This window comes from Aegilops tauschii, chromosome 4 (genome assembly GCF_002575655.3).
Source record: "Aegilops tauschii subsp. strangulata cultivar AL8/78 chromosome 4, Aet v6.0, whole genome shotgun sequence".
Lineage (NCBI taxonomy): Eukaryota > Viridiplantae > Streptophyta > Magnoliopsida > Poales > Poaceae > Aegilops > Aegilops tauschii.
This window is the reverse complement of record NC_053038.3, coordinates 61,616,732-61,639,504: the sequence shown is the minus strand read 5'-3', so window position 1 is coordinate 61,639,504 and position 22,773 is coordinate 61,616,732. Positions and strand designations below refer to the sequence as shown.

The window sequence follows — 22,773 nt, the reverse complement described above, 5'->3', positions numbered from 1 at the left end:
ATTTGAGGGATAAGCTTGGGACAAGCTTTTTCGGACGGAGGGAGTACCAGCTTGATTGTTTCACCAGTTTTTTTGTGCTACTATGCCCCTTCTGTACAAAACATTTTTGGTATTGTACTGTTTTTCCTTTCTTTTTCTGCATGATTTTTTGACAATAATTACATGTCTATTGGCAGCTGTGGATCCTGTGGATATGCTCTAAATCTTTCATCTTCTAACAGAAGCACATCTGACGTAGGATCCTCGTACCAAAAATCTCTGAAGAAGGGTCTGATTTCATTCACTTCTATTGATCTCAGCCGTTTTACTCAGGTTGACGAGATATCTTGTTTTCCTTTCCTTACCTGGCGTAGCTACCGGCCGAAAACTAAGCTTCTGTGCCGAAAATGTGGATCATCTATTGGCTATGGATATGGTGAGCCACCTGTATTGTGTAGCTTTGATCCAGCAAGTTCTTCCTCTGGTACATCCCAAAACTATTTAATAAAGATCCAGGCTCTCCGACTTTCAGACGGTACTCAATAATTGGTTAAGTGTAGTCAGAATATGGAAAAAGAGATGATGGATAACAGCATAGAAGGCTGTATCAGTTGCCTTTCTGATGATTGCTTGCTTTCTATATTTAACAAGCTTGAAAGTGAATCGGACAAGAATGCTTTTGGGTTAACGTGTAAGAATTGGTTCAAGGTTCGAAACATTGCTCGAAAATCGCTAATATTTCATTTCTCATTTAATGCTAAAGAATATAAGGAGCATGCCCAGTGCCTTCCAAAGATGTTGGCCCGTTCTCCATATCTTAAGTTGATATCCCTTGCGGGGCTTAGTGAGCTATCTGATTCAGCTCTTTATGAAGTGGGAGTTTCTGGAACATCTTTGCAGTCCTTCTCATTGTACTCCTGTTCTGGTATAACAGATGATGGTCTAGCACAAGTGTCAATCGGATGTCCTAATTTGGTTATAGTTGAACTTTACCGCTGCTTAAATATCACCGATCTTGGTTTGGAAAGTCTTTCCAAGGGCTGTCATTCTTTGAAGAGTCTTAACCTTGGTTACTGCACAGTTATTTCAGATCGAGGGATTAGTTCAATCTTTAGGAATTGCCGAAACATTTGTGCACTTATCATATCATATTGCAGAGGTGTATCTGGTGTTGGATTTAGAGGTTGCCCAAGTACACTTTCTTACCTAGAAGCCGAGTCCTGCATGCTTTCTCCAGAGGGAATGCTAGACATATCGAGTGGTGGTGGACTCCAGTACATAAATTTGTATAATCTAAGGAGTTCAGTTGGGCTGGATTGCCTAGGTGGAGTTGGCAGTATGAAGAAACTCCGAGTTCTGAATCTGAGGATGTGCCGCTATCTTACTGATGATTCTGTGGTGGCAATAGCTAGCGGGTGTCCGTTGATTGAGGAGTGGAGCCTTGCTGTCTGTCATGGCGTCCGCTTACCTGGTTGGTCGGCGATTGGATTGAACTGCAACAAGCTAAGAATTCTTCATGTGAACCGTTGTCGAAACATATGCGACCAAGGACTGCAGGCTCTCAAGGACGGATGTGTGCGCCTTGAGGTCCTGCATATACATGGCTGTAGCAAGATTACAAATAATGGCCTGGCACTGTTCAGCATTGCTAGGCCTAGTGTGAAGCAAATGGTGGACGAAGCCATGTCCATTGGTCCGTCCATCGAGGATTTATTCCGGTTGCAGTGATCGGGAACTCTGAAAGTTTAGTTACAACTTTGAAGTTTTGACTTGAACAAGGTGCCATCCCTTGTTGTCACCAGTGTGTTTGTCATTACAGCAAAGTATTGGTTCTTTGACCATCACCATGTGTGCATTCTATTTGTTCCGGTTCATACTTATTTGGTTGTTGGTGTAAAGGATGTTGCAGACATAACCATAACTATACAAATGAACTGTAAGAAGTCAGTTTGGTGCTACCGTTATTTGCATGTTCCCGCTCTGGGTTTTTGGCTGTAAAGTGCTGTCATGAAATTTGATATTGGTTAAATCCATTGTCTTATTTAGTCATTTCGAAAGCACTTTAAGTTTAATGTGATTCATAACCATTCCCCGAGAGCGAAGCTTGACTTCAGTTTCTACAAATGCTATAAGAACCAAAAAGTCCTGACCAGTATGATAAGTAATTCGTTTATCTTGGTAAGAGTTGTGTAGGTCTACACCAAATTGGAACTACGATCAGTCAAATAGTAATCACTCTAACTCCACAGATCAGCAACACTAACATGAAACTGCCACATACTCGTACACTTAAAAGCATGATGGCTTGATAACTTCAGAAATAATAAGTGCTTGTACACTCAGGATCCTTTCCCCCTTTTTGAAGTGTGCATGTGTACTGCCACAATTCACTGGTATACTAGTGGTACATCCGCAAAAATATGTACAAATGTGAAATAAAACTACCACAGGCAAAACCTATCTGAGACCCAGAGTAGCCCACTCAGGTAAGCGGTGTGCTCAACAGCTATATAGTTCCAGATAGCCAACAGCTTGAGTAGAAACATTGTTGAACCCCTTGGCAACAGTTTAGATCAGATCGGCGCCACGCTAAAGCCATGATGTGTCATGAGTAAAACACCTGTGCTTTGCACCATGCGGCATCACCCTGACCTATCGACCAGATATAAAGCTACTACCCGAAGAAGCTCCGGTGGCACATGGAACATCTCGTACTTGAACTTTCATGATGCGTGCCCCGGTGGTGTCTAGTACATCAAGGCATTCCTGGAGATCAGCGTCGCTCGCTAAAATCACCCATTCATCCTCATCATCCTTGTACTTGAGCTGAAATGCGCCAACTGATAGCTTCAGCCTCTTTGCGATTTCTTCAAGCAGATCCTGGTATTTCATGGATGGTAGTAATTTCAACCTTACAGTGTCATCCTTGTAAGCGGCCTTCACAACTATGCTCGCATTGCTTCCATCAACTGGTCGACTCTTCAAGCATTTCTTCAAAGTCCCATCACTCGATGTACCGCCACTGGAGCAATCTGTCATGCTGGAAGAAGATGCCAGGCTTTGCTCAACAATCGCATTAGACTTGTCTGTTTCTATCTCAATTTTGCATTGCTGTGGCATAGAAACAGAATTCCACAATACATTCTTTTGCTCAGCTCCCTCAACCCACATCTCCATACCGCCAGGACAGATCATTTCTTTTGTAAGATATGAACCGTTTGACGCATCCTGACACTCTGACCCTTTTGATGTTCTACCAAAATGTGAATTTCGAGATAACCCTCCAGGATTCAGGTTAATATGGGTTTCGCTCCTTTTCTCATTCTGTGCTTTGTGGGGTACAGCTTGGCCTAGATGTTCTCTTTGGTATGCATCATAATCAGGTTGGAACTTACGGCATTCAGTGGGCAGGGAATCAGAACTTCGATGTTCAACATTCATTATCGGAGGCTCTTCGGTATGGGAAACAGATGAAACAATACATCCAGTGGCAGGATCATATTTTATCACTCCATCCACTCCGTGTACAGTACTTATCACATTCTGAATCTTCTCTAGTGACCGATTTACCTTCTTTATCTTACGAGATGGCCACCTTGATATTCCATGCTGCCGGCATATCCTTTTCAGTGTTGTAGGACAAACTGCAAAGGAACAAAAGATTCCTGTAAGTTCCTTCACCTAGAGCTTCATATGGTTACTTGGATTTTTCTAATGGTGGTGTGCTTTGTTCAGATTCATCACCTAATTGATTTGTATAAATATATACCAGCAAATGACTGACAGCATAAAGAGCTTACCACCAATGCTCTTTGCAGCATCTTTTAAACTGCCAGCAAAGTATTGCTGAAGGACTTTCAAGCTAACATGCTTCTCCGTTGAGCTGCGTATTTTCAGCCCATCAGATGTAGATTCCTGAAGGACAGTCAAGCTAACATTCTTCCCTGTTGAGCTGCAGTTTTCAAAATTTTGAGATGTAGTGCCAGGTTCAAACTGCAAAATAAATGAAATGAGATTAGACATTAGTTTTAAATTTGTAGGGCATGTTTTATACTGAGATACCCTTACGCTCAACAGCCTCCTGATCCAATCAGACTTTGATCCGATAAGAGTTTTTAGATATTTGTGACCGTATACAGTATCAAAACAGATGTAGATGAACCCCATAGAGAGTACTATCATAATGAAAACGAACAATCACGACAAAAGAGAAGAAATTTGGCGAGGCTGACCATAAACACAACCTCAGAAAGCACAAGGGTTGTCACTCTCTCACAGCCATATCACTCCTTTAGGACCCTTGGATCTTGTCCTATACAAGAATCTAGTGCTGAAGAAACCTGGTCTCTTATCCGCCTTTCTTGTTTTTTTTCAGAAACCTGTCTTGTATTACTTGATTGCTCGGGTTGTGTTCCTATGGCCAGCAACGTCACAGGTTCCCACTTGGCCACGGAGGACTCCCATTTCTCGTAGGATTCCTCGAGGATTTCTTATAGCACATGTGTTTGAATTCTAATTGGTTTAGGATATAGTCTCTGTTTCAAAATATTCATTTAACATAACTACCACATTAGTTTATGGAAAATATATAACGGCATTCAGATCTCTAGATCTGCATTATAAACTGGAAAGATGTTTGAACTTCTCAGCTACAAAGACTTAATAAGATTCAAAATCGATATGGTGTAATCGTATACATGTTTTATTTCTAGGACGCATTTTAGTTAAGCTCTGCAAAACCTAAGAACGCCTTTTGATGAAATATTAAAAGAAGATAAAGAGCTGACAAGATGATGCAGCAGGAACAGATATCTACAACTATATGCAGTACAATACAAGGAAATGAGCCAAAAAAAATGTTACGCAGGAAACCTTTCCTTGTTGACCAAAATTTCAGTACATCTACAACTATATTGCAGTACTTTGTTGACCAAAGTTCCAACTTATGGGCCTTTAGAAATATATTAAGGACTGGAGCACAGAAAGCCTGGACCAATCAGAAGACAGAGAGGAGAGAAAGGAGGGAGATAAAAGTTGAGAATGAAAAAAGAACCTTAGCATATTTTTTATCCGCCAGTTGCTCAACACTGTTTCTTATCTGATTTTCTAAAAGCACATTTATTTTGACTTCACTGGATACATCGATTTGGTTACATGAACTAATAGAAACATCAGACGATGAGCATCTTATTTCTGATCGCATTGTTGTGGTGTTTTCCTTCAGTTCAGCATCTGAAACTGTTCTCAGACTACTGCATACTCTTTGCATGGTTATTGAGATGTCGTCAAGTAAGAGCTGTTGTTCTTCACGAACTTTGCACGTCAGTGGAAGGAAAAACTCTAACACATAATCATCATCGCCAGTGTATGTGCTACGCAACCTGATAGCAACAGCAGCATGAAGACCAAACTTACGGGCATGATGTGCCAGCGGATAATCATGCATATCATATTCTCTCACATCAGATGAGAAGAAGGGATGATTTGATAAAATTGCATTTCCAGCAACACCTTGTCCTTTCTCAAGGGGGTGTTCTGCACAGGCACGGAGAAAATCATGCATTCTCATGTCATTGATGTAACAGGCAGATTCTTGTACGCAAAGGACATCTTTCTTCCTCAGACCAAACTTTATAGCCTGGTCACCATACTCTGCTGACACATTCAAACTGCTGTTGGGGCAAACTGGAATCCATGCAAGTGCCAAAGGTAGCATGTGTGTATGGCAAACACCTTGGAGAACATCCAATATTTCCGTCAATACTGATTGCTGATTCCTAGTAAGGCTCTGCAACATAGAGTATTGAGTTAAATTTCAACAATTATGTTGACAGATGTCTTTTATGTGCACTGGACGCAACAGTAATACATAATGGTACCTGAGGATGTGTCCTTGCTCGCACAGTGCTCAGCTGAACAGACTGCAAGATTACAAATGTCACAATTAATATTATGAGAAATGCTTTGGGCTTACAGATCATATGTGTACAGGCTTGGATTGGAACAGAAAATTAGCACCCATTTTGGAAATACAGTTCATGTATAATAATTCTACTAATTTCATCGACTCATTTCCATGTTTGAACTGTAGATAGTTTCAAATATATTTATAAAAATAAGTTTATACCGCATTTGAGAAGTCAAACTTTACAAACCAAGTTTATAGAGAAAGCTATTTATAGTAAAAAAATACCAGCTATATATAACATGAAAATATGTCTCATGATTATGTAGTTGGTATCCAAGATGTAGATATTTATCTCTACAAACTTGGTCAAAGTTTGATTTCCAAAAAATCAATATACACTACATTATGGAACGGAGGGAGTACTTTGATAAGAATCAACATATGTGTAAGAAAGCTAAAAACCGTAAAATATCTTATGCTAAAACTTCCATATGAATAATTAAAGGAAGTGCTTTTTATGGAGCATATACAGTACTACAGTGCACTTCCACTACCACTACTGTGCGTTCTGAGAAGATTGAAGAAAATATATTTGTCCAGTTGTCTAGTTTGAAAGTAGTGCCACTAAGCAGATTTCCTCTTTCACTACATAACATTTTTTTAATAACTTTTTAAGTAATCTAGTTCGCAAGTGAAGAGTGCAAGGTGTCCACCAATAATGGGGGTCCACTAAGCACATAATTTTTTTATCAGGTGCACTAAAAGCACATCACCTCTCTTGATTACACAAACTCGATACTATCTGCTTCAGTTCATGATATTGTGGCCTGTTTAGTATAACATATGAATCTGTAATGAACTGCAAAGAAAACAATGACGAAGCAATGATTTCAGCAGTAACCAAATTTGCAACTGGATAAACTGTATCAGCTTAATTCGACAGCATACTTCAATAAAAGAAGTTATTATACTGGAAGCAAGGAGTTAGATTAAAAAAAAAGGTAATCTTGTGACATGTAGTTTTTTTACTATCATGCATTTCTTCAGAACTGTAGTGCGTAGTAATTCCAATTCTGAAGAAGAATTTTAGGAACAGCAGAAGAAATAATCATCAACCTGCAGAGCATTAGAAAGGTTGTCCATCTCTGAGCAAAAGTTATCCTTTTCCTGTGTCATGACTACTTCCAACACAGCACAGCAAGAGCCGCCACTTGAGTTGAAAACCGGCATGGCAAGGGATCCCCGGACTTCATTGCGAATTGCATAGTCTACCCTCAAGAACTCTGAAGTGTTGTAGTACATCACGTTTGATGTCCACTCTGGCATACCGGATATGAAAACACGCCCAGGCAATCCAGGAAACAGACCAGGTCCTTCTGTGGCTGAGAATGTAAACTGCCTAGAGACTTCCCTGTACCCTGTGAGCCTCTCATCAAGCAAGAAAGGCTGGTCAGAGGTGGTCAGCACTTGATGATCTCCATTTCTTACAGGGATCCAAACTTGCACAAGGACTGGCCCAGCAGTTGATGCTTCTTTAAGCATGGCCAATGCCCTGAGCATCCTCTCCGTCAGGGTGACGCCGCCATAAACTGTCTTTGGGACAGTGGAAGCGCTCACATTCATGACCTCTTTAGAGGCTAAACTGACAGAGCAATCACTACCATCAGTAATGGAAACATCACCTTGCTCCTCAGCATCCACAGAAGGTTGTGAAGGTGAGATATGTGTCACCTGCTGCGCAGGTGAAACACTGAAAGACGACAAGATACCGTCACTAAATGAAGGACCGGCGCCGAGCTCTGGGAAACTGTCAAGGTCATCAAACCCTGAGAGCATGAGCAGGTCCATGTCCGAGCCCCCGTCGCTGTAATCTGGTGTCCCATTCTCATCCATGCCTGACCTTTCTCCTCCCAAGATCAAATCTTTCTGAACCAAAACACAAAGAATTTCGATTCCTGCAGAGACATTTACTTTTAGCAACATGTAAGGAAAATAAATTGCTAACAGAAATCCTACTGAATCTTCCTTTGTGTAGAATTCACACTTCCATCTACCCAGAAGGGAACAATTTTGCACAATAAAGCACACATATGGCAACGACTAATACACATGAAGTGAGATTTCCCTTCCAAACCTTCAAAGAAAAAAAATCCCTTCCAAAAATAAGCGAGATTTCAGTATCATATATATCTGGTCCTCAGTACAAGAATTAGTCCTACTTAATGTCGAACAGTGCAGTTCTTGGAAAAAATGAAGGGAAAAGGGAATAATTTCATGCAGCGTAGCAGTTCTTAGGAAAGCAAGCTCAAAACAGAAACTCTGGGTGGGTCATGTCTCCTCATACCTCGGGTAATTCTTGGACGAAGAAACCAGAATCCAATCCGGGGGGAATGGAGCGCTGGCGCTCGACCCTCGCGACCTGATACCTAAGTAGCTGCGGAAGTGCGCATGAACCCCCAACACAAGCCTGTCACCATCGTCGCCACTTATTTTCTGTATAAAAAAAGAGAAGATTTTTGTAGCGCACGAAAGTGAAAAAACTAGTTCTATAGAAGCGGCAGGACCGCGGTGGATTCAAAGAGTCGACGTGAGGTGGGTTGCTGGAGGAGATTCCCAAGATTCCCTCTCGCCGGGGGAGGAATGATAAGAGGGCGGCCGGTAGGGGAGGAACTCGGAACTCTTCTCCCCCTGCCACTGCTCATCTGCTGTCTTTTTGCTCTCTGTTTGGTACTTGCACATGTACATCTTTCGGTCCATGCGCTTGAACTCTTTTGCTATTACAAACAGGTACCCGGATTTTAATTTTCTCCTAAGCTTGTCGATACACTCACCCCTATGAACGCACGCACGCACATCCTATACCGCACCTCCAAGATACTGACTTAAAATCACATCTTGAGATTGATGAAGTCATCACTGGCACCTCGTAGTCGACGAAAATGTCTACTCCCACTCAACAAACATCGGCCAGTAAGCTTGAAATATATTCAGAAAAATACAAACACCAGTGCCAAGTTTATGACTTGAATCCTAGCGGGGTGGTTCCACCATGAGAAACCTAACCAAGTTACGCTCAGTTCGCTTGTTGATGGAAATTACTATCTATTCCCTCCGTCAAATATTAATTATCGCTTAAACGGATGTATGTAGCACTAAAATACGGCTAGATACATTCGTTTGAGCAACAATTAGTATTAGACAGGGGGTATGATGTTGGGAAATCATGACAAAAAGTTATGAGGTTGCTTTGAAAGGTAAAATGTGTTTTTATCTTTTATTGCATACAAGTGTTAAACATATGAACAACGAGACAAAGTTGAATGGGGAGGGAGAGAATAGTGGAGTAAAGGTAACTCTAGAAAACACCTTAGATCATCACATCTCCGCCCCATCTGAGAGCATTTCATAGTCGAGGCCCACAACCCCCCCCCCCACCGCCCCATTTGAGAGTATCTCATAGTCGAGGCCCACAACCTCTCTTCTCCCCCCTCCTAGTATGTTCGGGCGAACAACCTAGACAGTGTACGGACAGAAATCTCGTTCGACAAACGCCCGCATATCCAACTTAATGTTCGGGTTATTCGGTAGTTCCCATACTCAACCCATAAGTGGGGAGGATTTGAGGCCGTACAAACACCTCTCAGACACGACACTCACAAGCCACCCCAAATCCTCCTAAATCACCCCACCCCCTCATCCCAACATGTTATCTTCCTCTCATGTTATGTTTGCGTTCGTGTTGTGCCCTTCCCTTCCTACCCTCACCCAGAGCTCCGACGTCATCCCTTGTCCAGGCCCCCCACCTAGAGCTTCGACACCACCCCTCGTCCTCCCCCTCCCACTGGATACGGTTGCCACCCCGATACATCCTAGTCTGCCCACCATGTCTTCGGGAAAATGTTTGAACTATTTTGAGCTTTTTTTTCATATTTGTAGGGACACGATAGATTAACACAATGGTAAGATTTGACATTGTCGTAGTGAGGGTGTTTGGACTGGAGTACTTGAGACAACCAAATCCCAAGGATACGTAAAAGCTTTCGGCAATTGGAGTAGCAAGTGGCTTTCCCGGTATGCTCAATATAGTCAATTGCATGCATTATTGATGGAAAATCTGCTCCGTGGATTTGGCCGGGCAATACCAAGTTCACGCCTAAGGGCCCGCCAATATACTTGGAAGCGGTGACATCAAAAGAGCTTATGGATTTGACACTCTTTCTTTGGCATGCTAGGGTCTCACATCGATATCAACATGCTTCAACGATCTCCATTGTATACTAGACTTTGATGGGGGGTGCTCCAACATGCAACTGCACCATCAATAGGCATGACTACAGCATGGGGTACTACCTTGCGGATGGTCTCTATCCTTAGTAGGCAGCGATTGTGAAGACTACCTTCTAACCCCAAGGAAAGAAAAGATCTCTCTGTGACGCGCCTTGCGTGGGCTCTTCGTACGTGCTACCCGTGGGCTCTCACCTAGGTTTCCTCTGCCTCTCGCCGGCGCCGCTGTTGGTCCGCCTCTTCTCCTATGGTCTTAGGACCATGGAGGCTCTGTGGATCCCGACCCTTGCCGGCGAGACGGCTCCATTTTTAGGTGTTTCTTCCAGTTTTGTTAGGGTTTGTGCCAAGCTCAAGAAGACGATGCAGAGGCGGCTTCTTAAAGATGGAATAAGGTTCTCCCCGCCTAGCCTACGTCCCGGCCCCTCCTAGTGTCGTTGGAGGGCGTGTGGAGGTGCGTCTCCGACAAATCTTGTGGGATTCGGTCGGTGTTTGTCGTTGGTGGATCCGATCTTCGTTCGTCTGCGTCCGTGTGTCTGCGGGGTGGATCCTTCTGATCCACTTTTTTCTTCATTGGCGATGGTTGTTGTTCTGGTGCGCTAGTCCTATGGGGCCTTAGCACGACGACTTCCCGACTATCTATTACAACAAGGTTTGCCTGACTCCGATGAGGGAGGGGCAATGACTGCGGCGTGCCTTCGGCTCGCTCCACTGCTTATTGTTGTCGCTAGGTGGTCTATGGACCTAGATGTATTCTTTACTTCTTGTGTTCGTTGTACTATCTTGATAGATGATGAATATATCATAAGTTTTCTCGAAAAAAAGGAAGATCTCTCTTTGTCCAAATGTAAGAAGGTGTTAGGATGTGCAGGGGAATTTGGAGTGCTCCAAACTCGTTGGGGTATTGTTCATGGATCTGCAAATATATGGGACCCCCAGACATTGTGGGAGGTGATGATTGCATGTGTGATCATGCACAACATGACTGTGGAGGATGAGGGCATTGGGATTCGCAATACTGCATATTTTGAGAAGGCTGGAGTACATGTTTGCCTCATAGAACAAGAGGCACCAAAAACTTCAAGACCGACAATCGCACGTACAACTACTCAATGATCTTCTGGAGCATATGTCTATTCATCACGAAAACCATTAGACTCGTGATGTCGTTTGAACTATATACTTGAATAATATTTTATGTTAGAATTATGGACCTTTAATTTGAACTATTTATTTCTATGTTCAATCTATATCATTCTAGTTTGGACAAACTCGGTAAAATGACAAAAATAATGGGTCGGAGAACTGGGGAGGGGGAAATGGGGAGAGTTGCTGTCTTGGGTGGATAAATGGGGCTCACCACCTCCCCGTCCGTGGATAAATGATGTGAGGGGAGGCAAATTAGCCCATTGTGACTGGATATGCTGTCAATAACTAGAGCATGCGATGCGCATTGCCATGGGAACCTTGTTAAAGCAAATTGTATACATGTGCTAAAAATATAACTAAAACTAATGGGGAAAAATGTAAAAGTGTTCTTGATTTACATTTTTACAGAAAACATGTGAAACATGCAACAAAATGATGTAGAAAAGCGAAAAACATTTGGGTTGTACTTAATGTATTGTCATTTTCTAACAAAATGTGAACCATAAGCTATGTTCCAAGTATCCGACACATATACCATATATGACAACATAACAATTAATTTAAAAAATATACTAATTGAATGACATGCATGGCTTGCTAACGTGTCATGGTTGCATGCATAAATTGATGCAAAAGAAAAAGGCTAACTTATGATTGACATGTATAGGTGATGATATGACATGGTTGCATGTTTGGAAAATTAGGTGAAGGGTTGCAACTATTTAGGAATTTTCTAATAAAATGTGAACCATAAGCTATGTTCCAAGTATCCGACACATATACCATATATGAAAACATAACAATTAATTAAAAAATATACTAATTGAATGGCATGCATGGCTTGCTAACTGTCATGGTTGCATGGATACATTCATGCAAAAGAAAAAGGCTAACTTATGATTGACATGTATAGGTGATGATATGACATGATTGCATGTTTGGAAAATTAGGTAAAGGGTTTCAACTATTTAGGAATAGAGGATGACATAATAGAGTCCAACAATGCTACATCTACAGATGGGTTGTTACAAATAGATAATTATAAATTGATGTGGCATCAACTTGTTGGTTGGCACCGGCGCTGACAACAAAATTCGGGGGGAGGGGAGGAGGGGGTTAGTGAAGGATTATATCCGTAAATTTTACCTATACTTCTAGCATTTTTGTTATAGAGTCCCTCAAAAGGAAACTAGGCCATGCAAGAATATTTGTCCGCCAATATACATGCTAGACTCACTCTAGCAGCCCTTCTGCATGCCCCTCTATCCCTAAAAAATTACAGGGTGTTCTAAAAACATCCAACATGATTGTATATTTAGGAAATATGGGTGAAAACCTTTTTTGTGCCTGGGAAGTTTCAACTCCCTCCCTCTGGCCTCTCGTGCCTGCATTTCCACCATCGGTCATTCCCAAACGGTACCACCACGAGCAGCGAACCCACAACCATACATTTTCCACCTTCCCTGGACCTCATGCATGTCATGTTGCCTCCACACTCGCTTCACGCAGCCTCCACCACCCGCCATTGAAGCCCTACTAGGCTGCCTCCTCCTCTAGTTGTCGGTCACCTCCAGGATCTTCTCGATGACTCCATCTTCTCCCCGTGGCCCAGAACCCCTCTTTCTCTACTTCTCCACGACCTTTGTGCACCTCCGCATTGCCTCTGCGAGCCACCGCCGCCATCATGAGCTCATGTGCGCGGGATTAGGATGTTTCGCACGGTCTTGCCCTTCTTGCGAGCTCCCCCGCTAGACTTGCATTATGGTATCCTCTCGACCACATATCAGGCGGTTGCGGCAAGGAAGCGCTCGACAGTGGTAGATGGTGGGATCGGGAGGAGATGGATGTGGCTTCATTGTTGATGAGATAGTGTGTGGCAAACGGTTGGAGGTGGAAGATGAAGTGTATGCGTCAAGAGGGGTGCTATCGGAGTGGGCAGATGCATAGGGAACTCATACCTAAGGCGGGACCGTCTTTGTTTGGTCGAGCAAAGTGATGCAGAGAAAAAGAAATAAAAAGGAAAATTGTAGAGGTTGAAGTGTTGGGAGTGTTGTGGAAATAGTTAATTCTATATGGAGTCCCAGTTAGATCTACTTGGCATGTTAAGTCCAAGACTGGCAATAAAAGTCCATGAAAATTGTCATGGTCAAACAAATCAATGAAAAGAAAAATGAAAAGAGGACCAAGTCAAAGGAATAGCTAGAGGCAAAGGGGCTAAGCCAAGGAGGCCCATGCAGAGAAGCCCATCGGGATGGGAGGAACGAGAGGGTTTTTCCACCATGAACTAGGATGCATCCCCTTCCTCTTAGTATGCCATGGACACATGAACCAAAAAATATATCTACTATCCTTTCCCACCTATCATCTGAAAGGTAGCCTCGGTCATTTATCAAGGAACCCTAGCAAATAGAAGCCCCATGGGCGCTTACTAACTTCACTCCCACTTGAATGAAATCAGGGGATGGCACTAGACCTCCAAGATGCGTCCAAGAAGCTCTAGAGTCAAGTCTGAGGAGTCGTGTACGACTCTGGCCTGGTTTAGGAATATTGTGACTGTGACTGACGTTGCCCCGGTTTAGGAATATTGTTCTTCCCGTCCTATCATCACTTCTTCGGTGCGCTTAGCATCGGAGGAGGGCAAGTGGAGGTGTGTCTCCGAGGGGTCCTCCTGGATCCGGACGGCTTTGGTCTCCGGTGGGTCCTTCTGGATTCAGTCGGTGTTCATGGTCTTCGGAGTATGTACATGCTCTTTTCAGCGTCCTCTTCTCCTAGGCGGTGGTTTGCCACACAGATCATGACCGTCAACGTCTTCTGGCCTATATCATTGACTTTTTGGTTGATCCTTCTACAAGCTCCTTAGTATAAACAAGTTTGCTCCACCGAGGCAGAGGCCCAGGGGCGGAGCTAGTTGAGGACATGGGTGTACATTTGTACACCCATTATTTGGCAAAAAAAAAAACTTGTGTACTAAGGTATAATTCACATACAAAACACCACACATCAAGAAATTGGAGAATAAAATTGAGTAAATCTAAAATTCTAGTGACCTATGTGCGCACATTGTTAGGATGCTGGCTCTGCCAGTGCAAACGCCCAGAGGCGCGATATCAAGCTTTGCTCGCAGCGCCCCGCCTGTGCATGTAGGAAGAAGAAGATTTCGGCACCCCTAAGGATTTGGATGTAACTTCGTGTTCCGTAAGTGTGTGTTTATAATGACTTGTGATATTTAGTAGGTGGTCTTAGGACTTTCTACATCTTTTTAACCATGTTTATTGTTAAATTTCAATAAAATGATAATTTGGTTGATTATATTCTTTTTCAGTTTTCTTTCGGTGCAAAATCGTCAAATTCTGGCTTACAGTTGCAATTTCTAAAACCATGGTTAATGTACTGTACATTTCGATTTCCGTTGACAATTTTCTTGTGACTGGTTCTCAATGATTGTCAGTTAACTATGCACTGGACCTACCAGCGATAGACATAACCTTATGTCACCGGCCAGGTGCGTCGCGACGTGAGGCCTTGTAGTAGCGTTCAGAACTGGGCAAGAATATTCAATCAAGTTTTTAGCTACAGGTATGCGTCACCTGTACTGCAACATGCTAAAAGTAAACATAGAGAGAAACAGCTGTCCTCCGATCCACGTCTCTTGGAGGATTCGACACTATTTTTGCAATATAGTAGAGTTCGGTCTTAGTCTTGATCGACTACCTCAGTTTTGAAGACAGTGATAGATATAAAGTCCTAAATAATTTTTTAAGTAAGTGTGACCGGCATCGAAGTTAGTGATACTTCCAAGTTCCAAGCACAACAATCCGTCGTTGATATTAAAGCAGACAAGAAAAAAACTTCAATTATCGAGGCCACGTCCTTCCTGCTGGGTATGTTTGCAGTTTTTTGATTAACTAGGTACATGCGTTGCACGGGACCAAAACAGGTATGTGTCCGTGCGTTGCCACGGTGATCAAAATTGGTATGTGCCTATAATTAATTAATAATTCCTAACCGTAAACACGGGCACATGACCTAGGTCTGAGCTCGGCTGTTTACTAAACACGACAAGCGCGCAAAGGTGTGGCATGACGTTGGCGGTGGAGGAGTACGTGGGAGCCACTCCTCTTATGAAGTTTCAATAGCATGTGAAATAAAATCCCTTATAAGGTGGACAGGTGCATTGGAGCCCTATATTTCGAATAATGTCAAAATGGTATTTTAAAGTTTTAAAAATCCTAAAAATTAACTCCACATGTTTATATGGATGTATGTTACACATGTGCAAATTCCAATGATGAAATAAATAACCATGTGAGTTAGACACAAATGACAAAATCGTGATTTTGGAAAAATGAGCAGTGCATGGTGTTATTCGCTATTTAGAACTCGCCATTTTGTCATTTTTGTGTAGCTCACACGTTTACTTATTTCATCACCAAACTTTACACATGTGTAATATCCATCCACATGATCATGTAGAATTCTTTTTGGGATTTTCGAAATTTTTAATTATGATATGTAAACTATTTAAAATAAACTCCCCAATGCACCCATGTTCCAAAAATCCACTCTCGTGAACAAAACTTTCCTTCACACTTTACACCATATCCTCACATGGGCTTTGAGATTTTTAGGAATCAACTTTTCCAAGGCCCATCTATAATCAAACATTTCCTGGGTAGAGATGATATTTTAGGGCGCGACTATACCTCGCTTAATACGAGGTGGTAGCCAGCCTCGCCTATTTACAGGAGACCGCGATGGGCCAACCTAATAAGGAAGTGTGTTCGTTGTGCTGACGTCACATAATTTTTATATATATTAAATGAATATATTTACGAAACCAATTCACTTAAAAATTAAAACCATGAATTTGGAAATTGTTAACATGATATAAAAAATGTTAGCACAATTCAAAAATTGATATCTTTCAAAAATTATTTGGGACAATGAAAATGTTCATGCATTTCAGAAAAATGTATGTGAATTCTTTCCAAAAATGTGTATACAACGTAAATAATATTTTGCATACTAATTATTTTTTGTACCATTAAAAAATGTAGGTGACATTTCAAAGAAATGTTCCCGCTTTCAAAACCATGATTGTAAATTTTAAAAAAATGTTTATAGACTGTAACAAAATGCCCATGTAGTTTAAAAAAATTATTACCATAAAAATTGTTCAGCGTGGGTTTGAAGAAAATGTCGACCATGTATTCAAAAAAATGTTTAAAATATGTATTAAAATAATAGTGTACATCGTGTATCTGAAAAATTGTTCAACGTCTATACAAAATGTTGCACGTTGAACTCATGAAAACATAAATATATTTTGAAATAATTTAAACCATGAATTTTATAAATGTCAACGCAATATAAAAAGTGTTAGCACACCTATAAAATGTTGATATCTTTCAAAGAAAATGTTCACAATTTAAAATGTTCCTACATTTCAAAAAACTGTGTGAAAATTTTGAAAATGTGTATACAATGTAAGAAGAATTTTTGCCTAATATAAAAAGTGTTTCGTACCATTTAAAAATGTATGTGACGTTTTAAATTAATTTTTGTTGTTCCGTAATATTTGCTAAAAACAATGTTTATACAATTTCAAAAAATATTATTTGTGCATCGTGTATTTGAAAAATGTTCAAAGTGTATAAAAAAGTATCACATGGACACTAAAAATGCATATTGTGTACTCAAACAATAAGCATGTATTGAACAAAAGTAAATCAATGAATATCGACAAAGAAACAAATGAAAAAACAAAGGAGAAAAGCAATAAAAATAAAAAAGGAAAAACAAAGAAAACCAAAGAAAACAAAAAATGAAATTAAAAGAAAATCAATGCAAAAGAATGGAGACAGTGAGACCCAAAAACAAAACGAAGAGAAAGGAATAAACCAAAAAAAACAAAGAAGAAGAAAAAAGAAGAACGAAGAAAAAGAAGAAGAAAACTAGTAAAGCCCGTGAAAGAACAAAGAAAACCCGCAAAAAAAGAAAAACATGAAACCAAAAAACCCAGTGAAGAAACAGAGACAAAACAAAAAATATGAGAAGATAGAAAACAAGGAAAACCAAAACCTACAGCGACCTAATGAACGTTAATGGGTCGTCCCATTTTTTTCGATAAGGTAAAACTTTATTTCTCACATAATGGCCAGATCGTTTACAACAGGGTGAGAAATAAAATCTGGGATAGCACCTTCCCAAAACTCTGAAGATCTACTAGCTAGAGATGATTTAGCTATGCAATCAGCTACATAGTTTGCTTCCCTAGGGCATTTACTTACTTCATATTTCGCATAATCCAGACCCATCTCTTTGCTCTCTAGTAGGATAGCCGCTTCTTGTCCGAGGAGAGTTTCAGAGTTGAGAGCACACACTGCATTTGAACTATCCGACTCGATGTGTAGGATGTTACAACCAATCTTGCCAGCCAAATAGAACCCATTCCGGATAGCAATCATCTCGGCCGCATCCACTGACAGCACATGCGGTATGAACCAGGAAGCAGCCGCTATAAAGTCACCATGTTCATCTCGTGCCACTGCTCCTGTGCCTGCAGCCATATTTTTGGCACTGAAAGATGCATCGACATTGATTTTAACCACTCCTCTCATTGGCTTTTGCCACATATGATCACGCTTAACCATCGGCTGGTTTGGTGTTAGTGAGCGAATAAAGTTTGTTGCTAGAACTCGTATTGATATGGCGGTTTGGTGCGGCTGTCGGACTGTCTCGCCCTTAACAATTTGTCGTCGGTGCCACCAAATATACCAGCTTGCCACCGTAGCTAACTCGGCCACAGATAGAGCGTTTTTTGAATCATGACGCTCTAAGAGGGTAGCCGAGTGAAAGCGCCTGACCGGTCCTCCGCAACAGCTTGCAGAACTTCAGCCTCGAGTCCCAGCTCCTTCCATATATCATTCGCCCTCTTACATGTGAATAAACAGTGCTGAGCATCCTCATATCCTGCCTGGCATATCGGGCATTGTCCCGTAACTGGAATATGGCGGCTCGCAAGGGTACCATAGCATGGTAAGACTCCCCTAATCACCTTCCACACAAAGTGTTTAACTTTGCCAGGAATTCTCAATCCCCACACACGTTTCCAGATATGATTTGGCCGACTGCCTTGTGCTGCACTTAGGTTCTCCCTGCCTCCAAATTGGTGTTGGAATTGCACATGATAGGCCGATCGCGCAGTGAAGACACCAGATTGATTGTAGTGCCATGATACAAAATCTTCCATCACCTGCACTCGGAGAGGTATTTGTAAGATTCGGTGTGCATCAACTTGCCAGAATACATCTCGGATCAAACTCTCATCCCATTGCCCAGTATAGGGATCAATTAATTCCTCCACCTTGCTCAACATAGTTGCTCCCCTTGGAGTTATACTTTTCCTTGTTTCACTAGTTGGAATCCAAGGATCATTCCAGATATTTATCTCTGAACCCGTGCCCACATGCCAAATGCACCCTCTCTTAAAAGTTTGTATACCTGATACGATACTTTGCCAAGTGAAAGAAGAGCCCTTTTTAGGTCCCGCCATGAGTATATTTCCATCAGGGTAGTACTTTGCACCTAGAACTCGTGCACACAAAGATTCGGGATTCTGGAGTAAGCGCCAACACTGTTTTGCTAGTAAAGCAAGATTAAAACTGTGCAGGTCCCTAAACCCCAATCCACCCTTACTCTTCGGGATGCATAACTTCCACAATGCAAACCAATGCATCTTCTTCTTTTCCTCACTATCCCCCCACCAAAACCGTGCAATCTCATCTGTAATTGCCTTGCAAATATTTTTGGGGAGTTTAAAAACTGACATTGCATACGAGGGGATTGCTTGGGCTACTGCCTTCAACAAAATCTCTGTCCCCTTCACTGAGAGCATCTTCTCCTTCCAACCCTTAATTCTCTGGCAAATTCTGTCAATAAGGTGTTGAAAATAGTCACTTCTATCGACTCCCACAATAGTGGGAAGACCCAGATATTTATCTGTTAGTGCCTCAGTTAGAATATTCATATTTACACATACCTCCTCTCTAACCAGCACACTTGTATTTGGACTAAAAAATACTCGATTTAGGAGTACTTACACACTGCCCACTACTCCCACAGTAAACTTCTAGAATTCTTTTCAGTGTGTTTGCATTCTGAACATTTGCTTTCATAAGAATCAACGAATCATCTGCAAAAAGCAAGTGGGAAATAGATGGTGCATCTCTGCAAACACGTATCCCTTCAATGCCACCCACTTCTTCTTCATGAGCTAGTAGGCTAGAAAGCCCTTCTAAATAGATCAAAAACAAGTATGGAGATAGAGGATCTCCCTGCCGTAAGCCTCTTGATGGTATAATCTCCTCCGTTTCCACTCCATTGAACCTTATTTTATATGTCACCGAGGAGACACATTGCATTATCATTTCCACCCAGGCCGAGTGAACCCCAATTTCAGCATCATTTGTTCTAGAAAACCCCATTCTACTCTATCATATGCCTTCATCATGTCCAATTTTACTGCACAAATTCCATTCGATCCATGGGTCTTCTTCTTTATTGCATGAAAGCATTCATAAGCTACTAACACATTGTTAGTTATAAGTCTTCCAGGGACAAAAGCACTCTGTGTTGGAGAAATTACATCTGGAAGTATCTTCTTGAGTCTGTTTGCAATCATTTTTGATATGATTTTGTAAACAACGTTGCACAAACTAATAGGTCGATATTGTGTAATTACCTCCGGGCTATCAACCTTAGGAATTAGCACAATATTAGTTTGGTTCCAACCGGTCGGTACCTTTCTGTTGTGGACTGCCTCTAGCACCTCATCTGTAAGTTCATCGCCTAGGATGTGCCAGAAATGTTTGAAAAAGATTGCATGCAGTCCATCAGGCCCGTGTGCCTTCATATCCCCAATCTGAAACAAGGCCTTCCGTACCTCCTCCCGCGTATACGGCTCCATCAACGCTGTGTTCATTTGCGTAGTGACTTTTGGTTTCACCGTATGTAGCAAACCTTGATCATATTCTGTAACATCAGAAGAAAAGAGGCCAGAGAAATAATTTGAAATAAGCGGGTTGAGGTTATCATTTCCCTCCACCCACCCATTATTATTATCCTTCAGTTTCTTAATCAGATTCCTCCTCTTCCTAGTAGAGGCAAAATTATGAAAATACTGACTATTGCGATCCCCTCTATGGAGCCATCTAACGTTGCCTCTCTGGGCCCAGAAAATTTCCTCTTGATCTAGCAAGTTTTCTATCAGTACTGATAATTCTTTTTGCCTCGAGCGAACCTCATTTGTGAAAGGGACTTGCATCAGTTTGTCCAACTCCTTTTGAGCTTCATTCAAGTGAATTCGAGGTCCTTTGAGGACTTTCCTGTCCCATTCATGCAGATCACGGTGGACAGCATCCACTCTCTCATGCACATTGGTATAAAGGCCTTGACGATGTGCCTTTTGCCATGCTGTTTTTATGATCTCTTCCACCGTTTCTTCTTCTAGCCACCTTGCTTCAAATCGCCTTTTGTACTGTGGCTTTGCTTCTGCCACACCCGCAAGGTACTCCGTATCCAGCATTATGGGCCTGTGATCTGATTTGCCCATATCCAAATTACACAGGCCTGCATATGGGTGCATACCTATCCACCCGCCATTCATCACAGCTCGGTCAAGTCGCTCTTTCAGACCACCCCGGAACCACGTGAGTTTATCCCCCACGTATCCCAGGTCTTCGAGATCACAATCTGATAATGCATCCTGGAAAGCTTGCAAGCGGGCTTGCTGTCTTGGCGCCCCTCCCTCCTTTTCCGATGACAATAAGATCTCATTAAAATCACCAATAATTACCCAAGGTAATCTAGACTGGGCGTGCAAGTCTCGTATATATTGGTATGTACGATCCTTGTGTTCCCAGCTTGGTTCTCCGTATATACCCGTCATTCTCCAAATATCACCGTTTGTCTCATGCACATGAACATCAATCCCTCCTCGTGCGGTGGTCTGGGAGTAGATCCTCACCTCCTTCTTCCAGACCAATAGCAAACCGCCCGTTCTACCATCTGAGCAAGGTACCACAATTCTCTCATCCATGCCCAACTTTCTCATCAACCTTTCTGCCTTATCCTCATCCAAATGCGTTTCCGATAGAAAAAACGCATCCGGTTTATGTTGCCTCTGGATATCCAGGAGCGAACGAACTGTCGGGGCACCGAGGAGACCCCGACAGTTCCAGCTTATGATTTTCATTGAGTCTGGCGATCCTCCTCGAAGGAGGTCGCCGATGAACTGCTACCATGATTGTTCTCCATCTCTGTCCCTGCCCTAAGCCTCTTATTGTCATGTATTTTCTGCGGCGTGCTAAGCTGGCTTTTATCAAGAACTCCTTTGCTGCCATTCTCAATCAACAAAACTTTCTCAGTAACATGTCCCGTGCTAGGTGTACTGACCAGAGTTCCATCCTGACCAATGAGCCTCTTACGTGTCGTGGGGATGATAGCATCTCCCAGATCCATGCCAGCGGCTTCCTGCTCATTTGGGTCTCCCGGGTTACCTCTTCCTCCACCACGGCCCCCTCCTCTTCCCATGCTTCCTCCACCCCTAGGGATATTAGTATTCCCCCGTCCACCACCATTATCAAACTGCACTAGCAGCCATTCTCCCCATTCACAAGACTCTGGGCTATGGATTCCATCGCCACACTCCGTTACCTCATGTCCAATTAAACCACAAAAGTTGCAGAATTTTGGGAGTTTTTCATATTCCACAGGATATCTTTTCATCTCTTTCAGGGCCAGTGGCACAAACCGGACCAAGGGAGTATCGAGCTTCACAAAGACCCGAGCTCTCAGGTACTGTGCCGGGTTTATACGCCCTTCAGTCACAAATACTTTGATCGGACGAACACCAACTTTGTTTGCTACCTTCTCTGACAGAGCAGACTTTTGCATTATCACATCGGGGATTCCTTTGATCCTTGCACATACTGGTATGCGATCGAGTTTATATTCATAGACGTCAGTTAACCCGTCGTATTCTTCGATCACCACCGCCTCCCGCCGAAACAGCCACGGTCCTCCGTTCATTACCCTATTCCAATCTCCCAGGCACATGAACTGAACGATGAACCGATTATCTCCCTTCGCTTTGAAGATCACATCCCGTGCAGATGCCCATGCATTACGCATATCTTTGAACAGAGCTACGTGAGAGAACGGCCTTTGGGTATGAACCCTAAAAACTCCTAACCATCTCGTCTCTTCCAACAATCCCTCAACTTCCCCTGACAGATCCAGCTCTTCCTCCTCCTCTCCGAAGAGATTCAAACCCTCAAACTTACTTTCAAGATTGGATTCAAACGGGGGTACCGCACCCCCGCCGCCACTGCTACCCGATGCGTCGCCACCGCCAGCGCCGCCCGCCAGGGTTTCCTTCATGCTTTCCGCCATGG

General features: G+C 42.3%; 2 protein-coding genes across 2 annotated transcripts; one reads left to right on the top strand and one right to left on the bottom strand.

Annotated features, from left to right (window-relative positions):
* Positions 1–226: 226 nt before the first annotated feature.
* Positions 227–1,943, top strand: LOC109738257 (F-box/LRR-repeat protein 12). The gene has a single exon (XM_073496280.1). The coding sequence runs from the start codon at positions 547–549 to the stop codon at positions 1,705–1,707; it is 1,161 nt and encodes a 386-aa protein (XP_073352381.1). The 5' UTR covers positions 227–546; the 3' UTR covers positions 1,708–1,943.
* A 320-nt stretch (positions 1,944–2,263) lies between these two features.
* Positions 2,264–8,593, bottom strand: LOC109738256 (protein NLP2). Its single transcript, XM_020297355.4, has 7 exons — positions 8,475–8,593; positions 8,232–8,380; positions 7,004–7,842; positions 5,859–5,900; positions 5,033–5,767; positions 3,780–3,972; positions 2,264–3,623 (listed from the first exon to the last, which is right to left on the bottom strand). Exons 3-7 carry the CDS (start codon positions 7,778–7,780, stop codon positions 2,632–2,634), a joined length of 2,739 nt encoding a protein of 912 aa, XP_020152944.1. The 5' UTR covers positions 7,781–7,842; positions 8,232–8,380; positions 8,475–8,593; the 3' UTR covers positions 2,264–2,631.
* Between the last annotated feature and the right edge of the window lie 14,180 nt (positions 8,594–22,773).

Bases quoted from the DNA above. Each gene is read 5' to 3' on its own strand.
- LOC109738257 (XM_073496280.1), top strand. From the start codon at position 547: ATGGAAAAAGAGATGATGGATAACAGCATAGAAGGCTGTATCAGTTGC.
- LOC109738256 (XM_020297355.4), bottom strand. From the start codon at position 7,780: ATGGATGAGAATGGGACACCAGATTACAGCGACGGGGGCTCGGACATG. The intron at 5,901-7,003 runs GTTGATGATTAT...GTAATCTTGCAG, and splicing joins ACCTTTCTAATGCTCTGCAG to TCTGTTCAGCTGAGCACTGT. The intron at 3,973-5,032 runs GTTCTTTTTTCA...TTTATTTTGCAG, and splicing joins CGGATAAAAAATATGCTAAG to TTTGAACCTGGCACTACATC.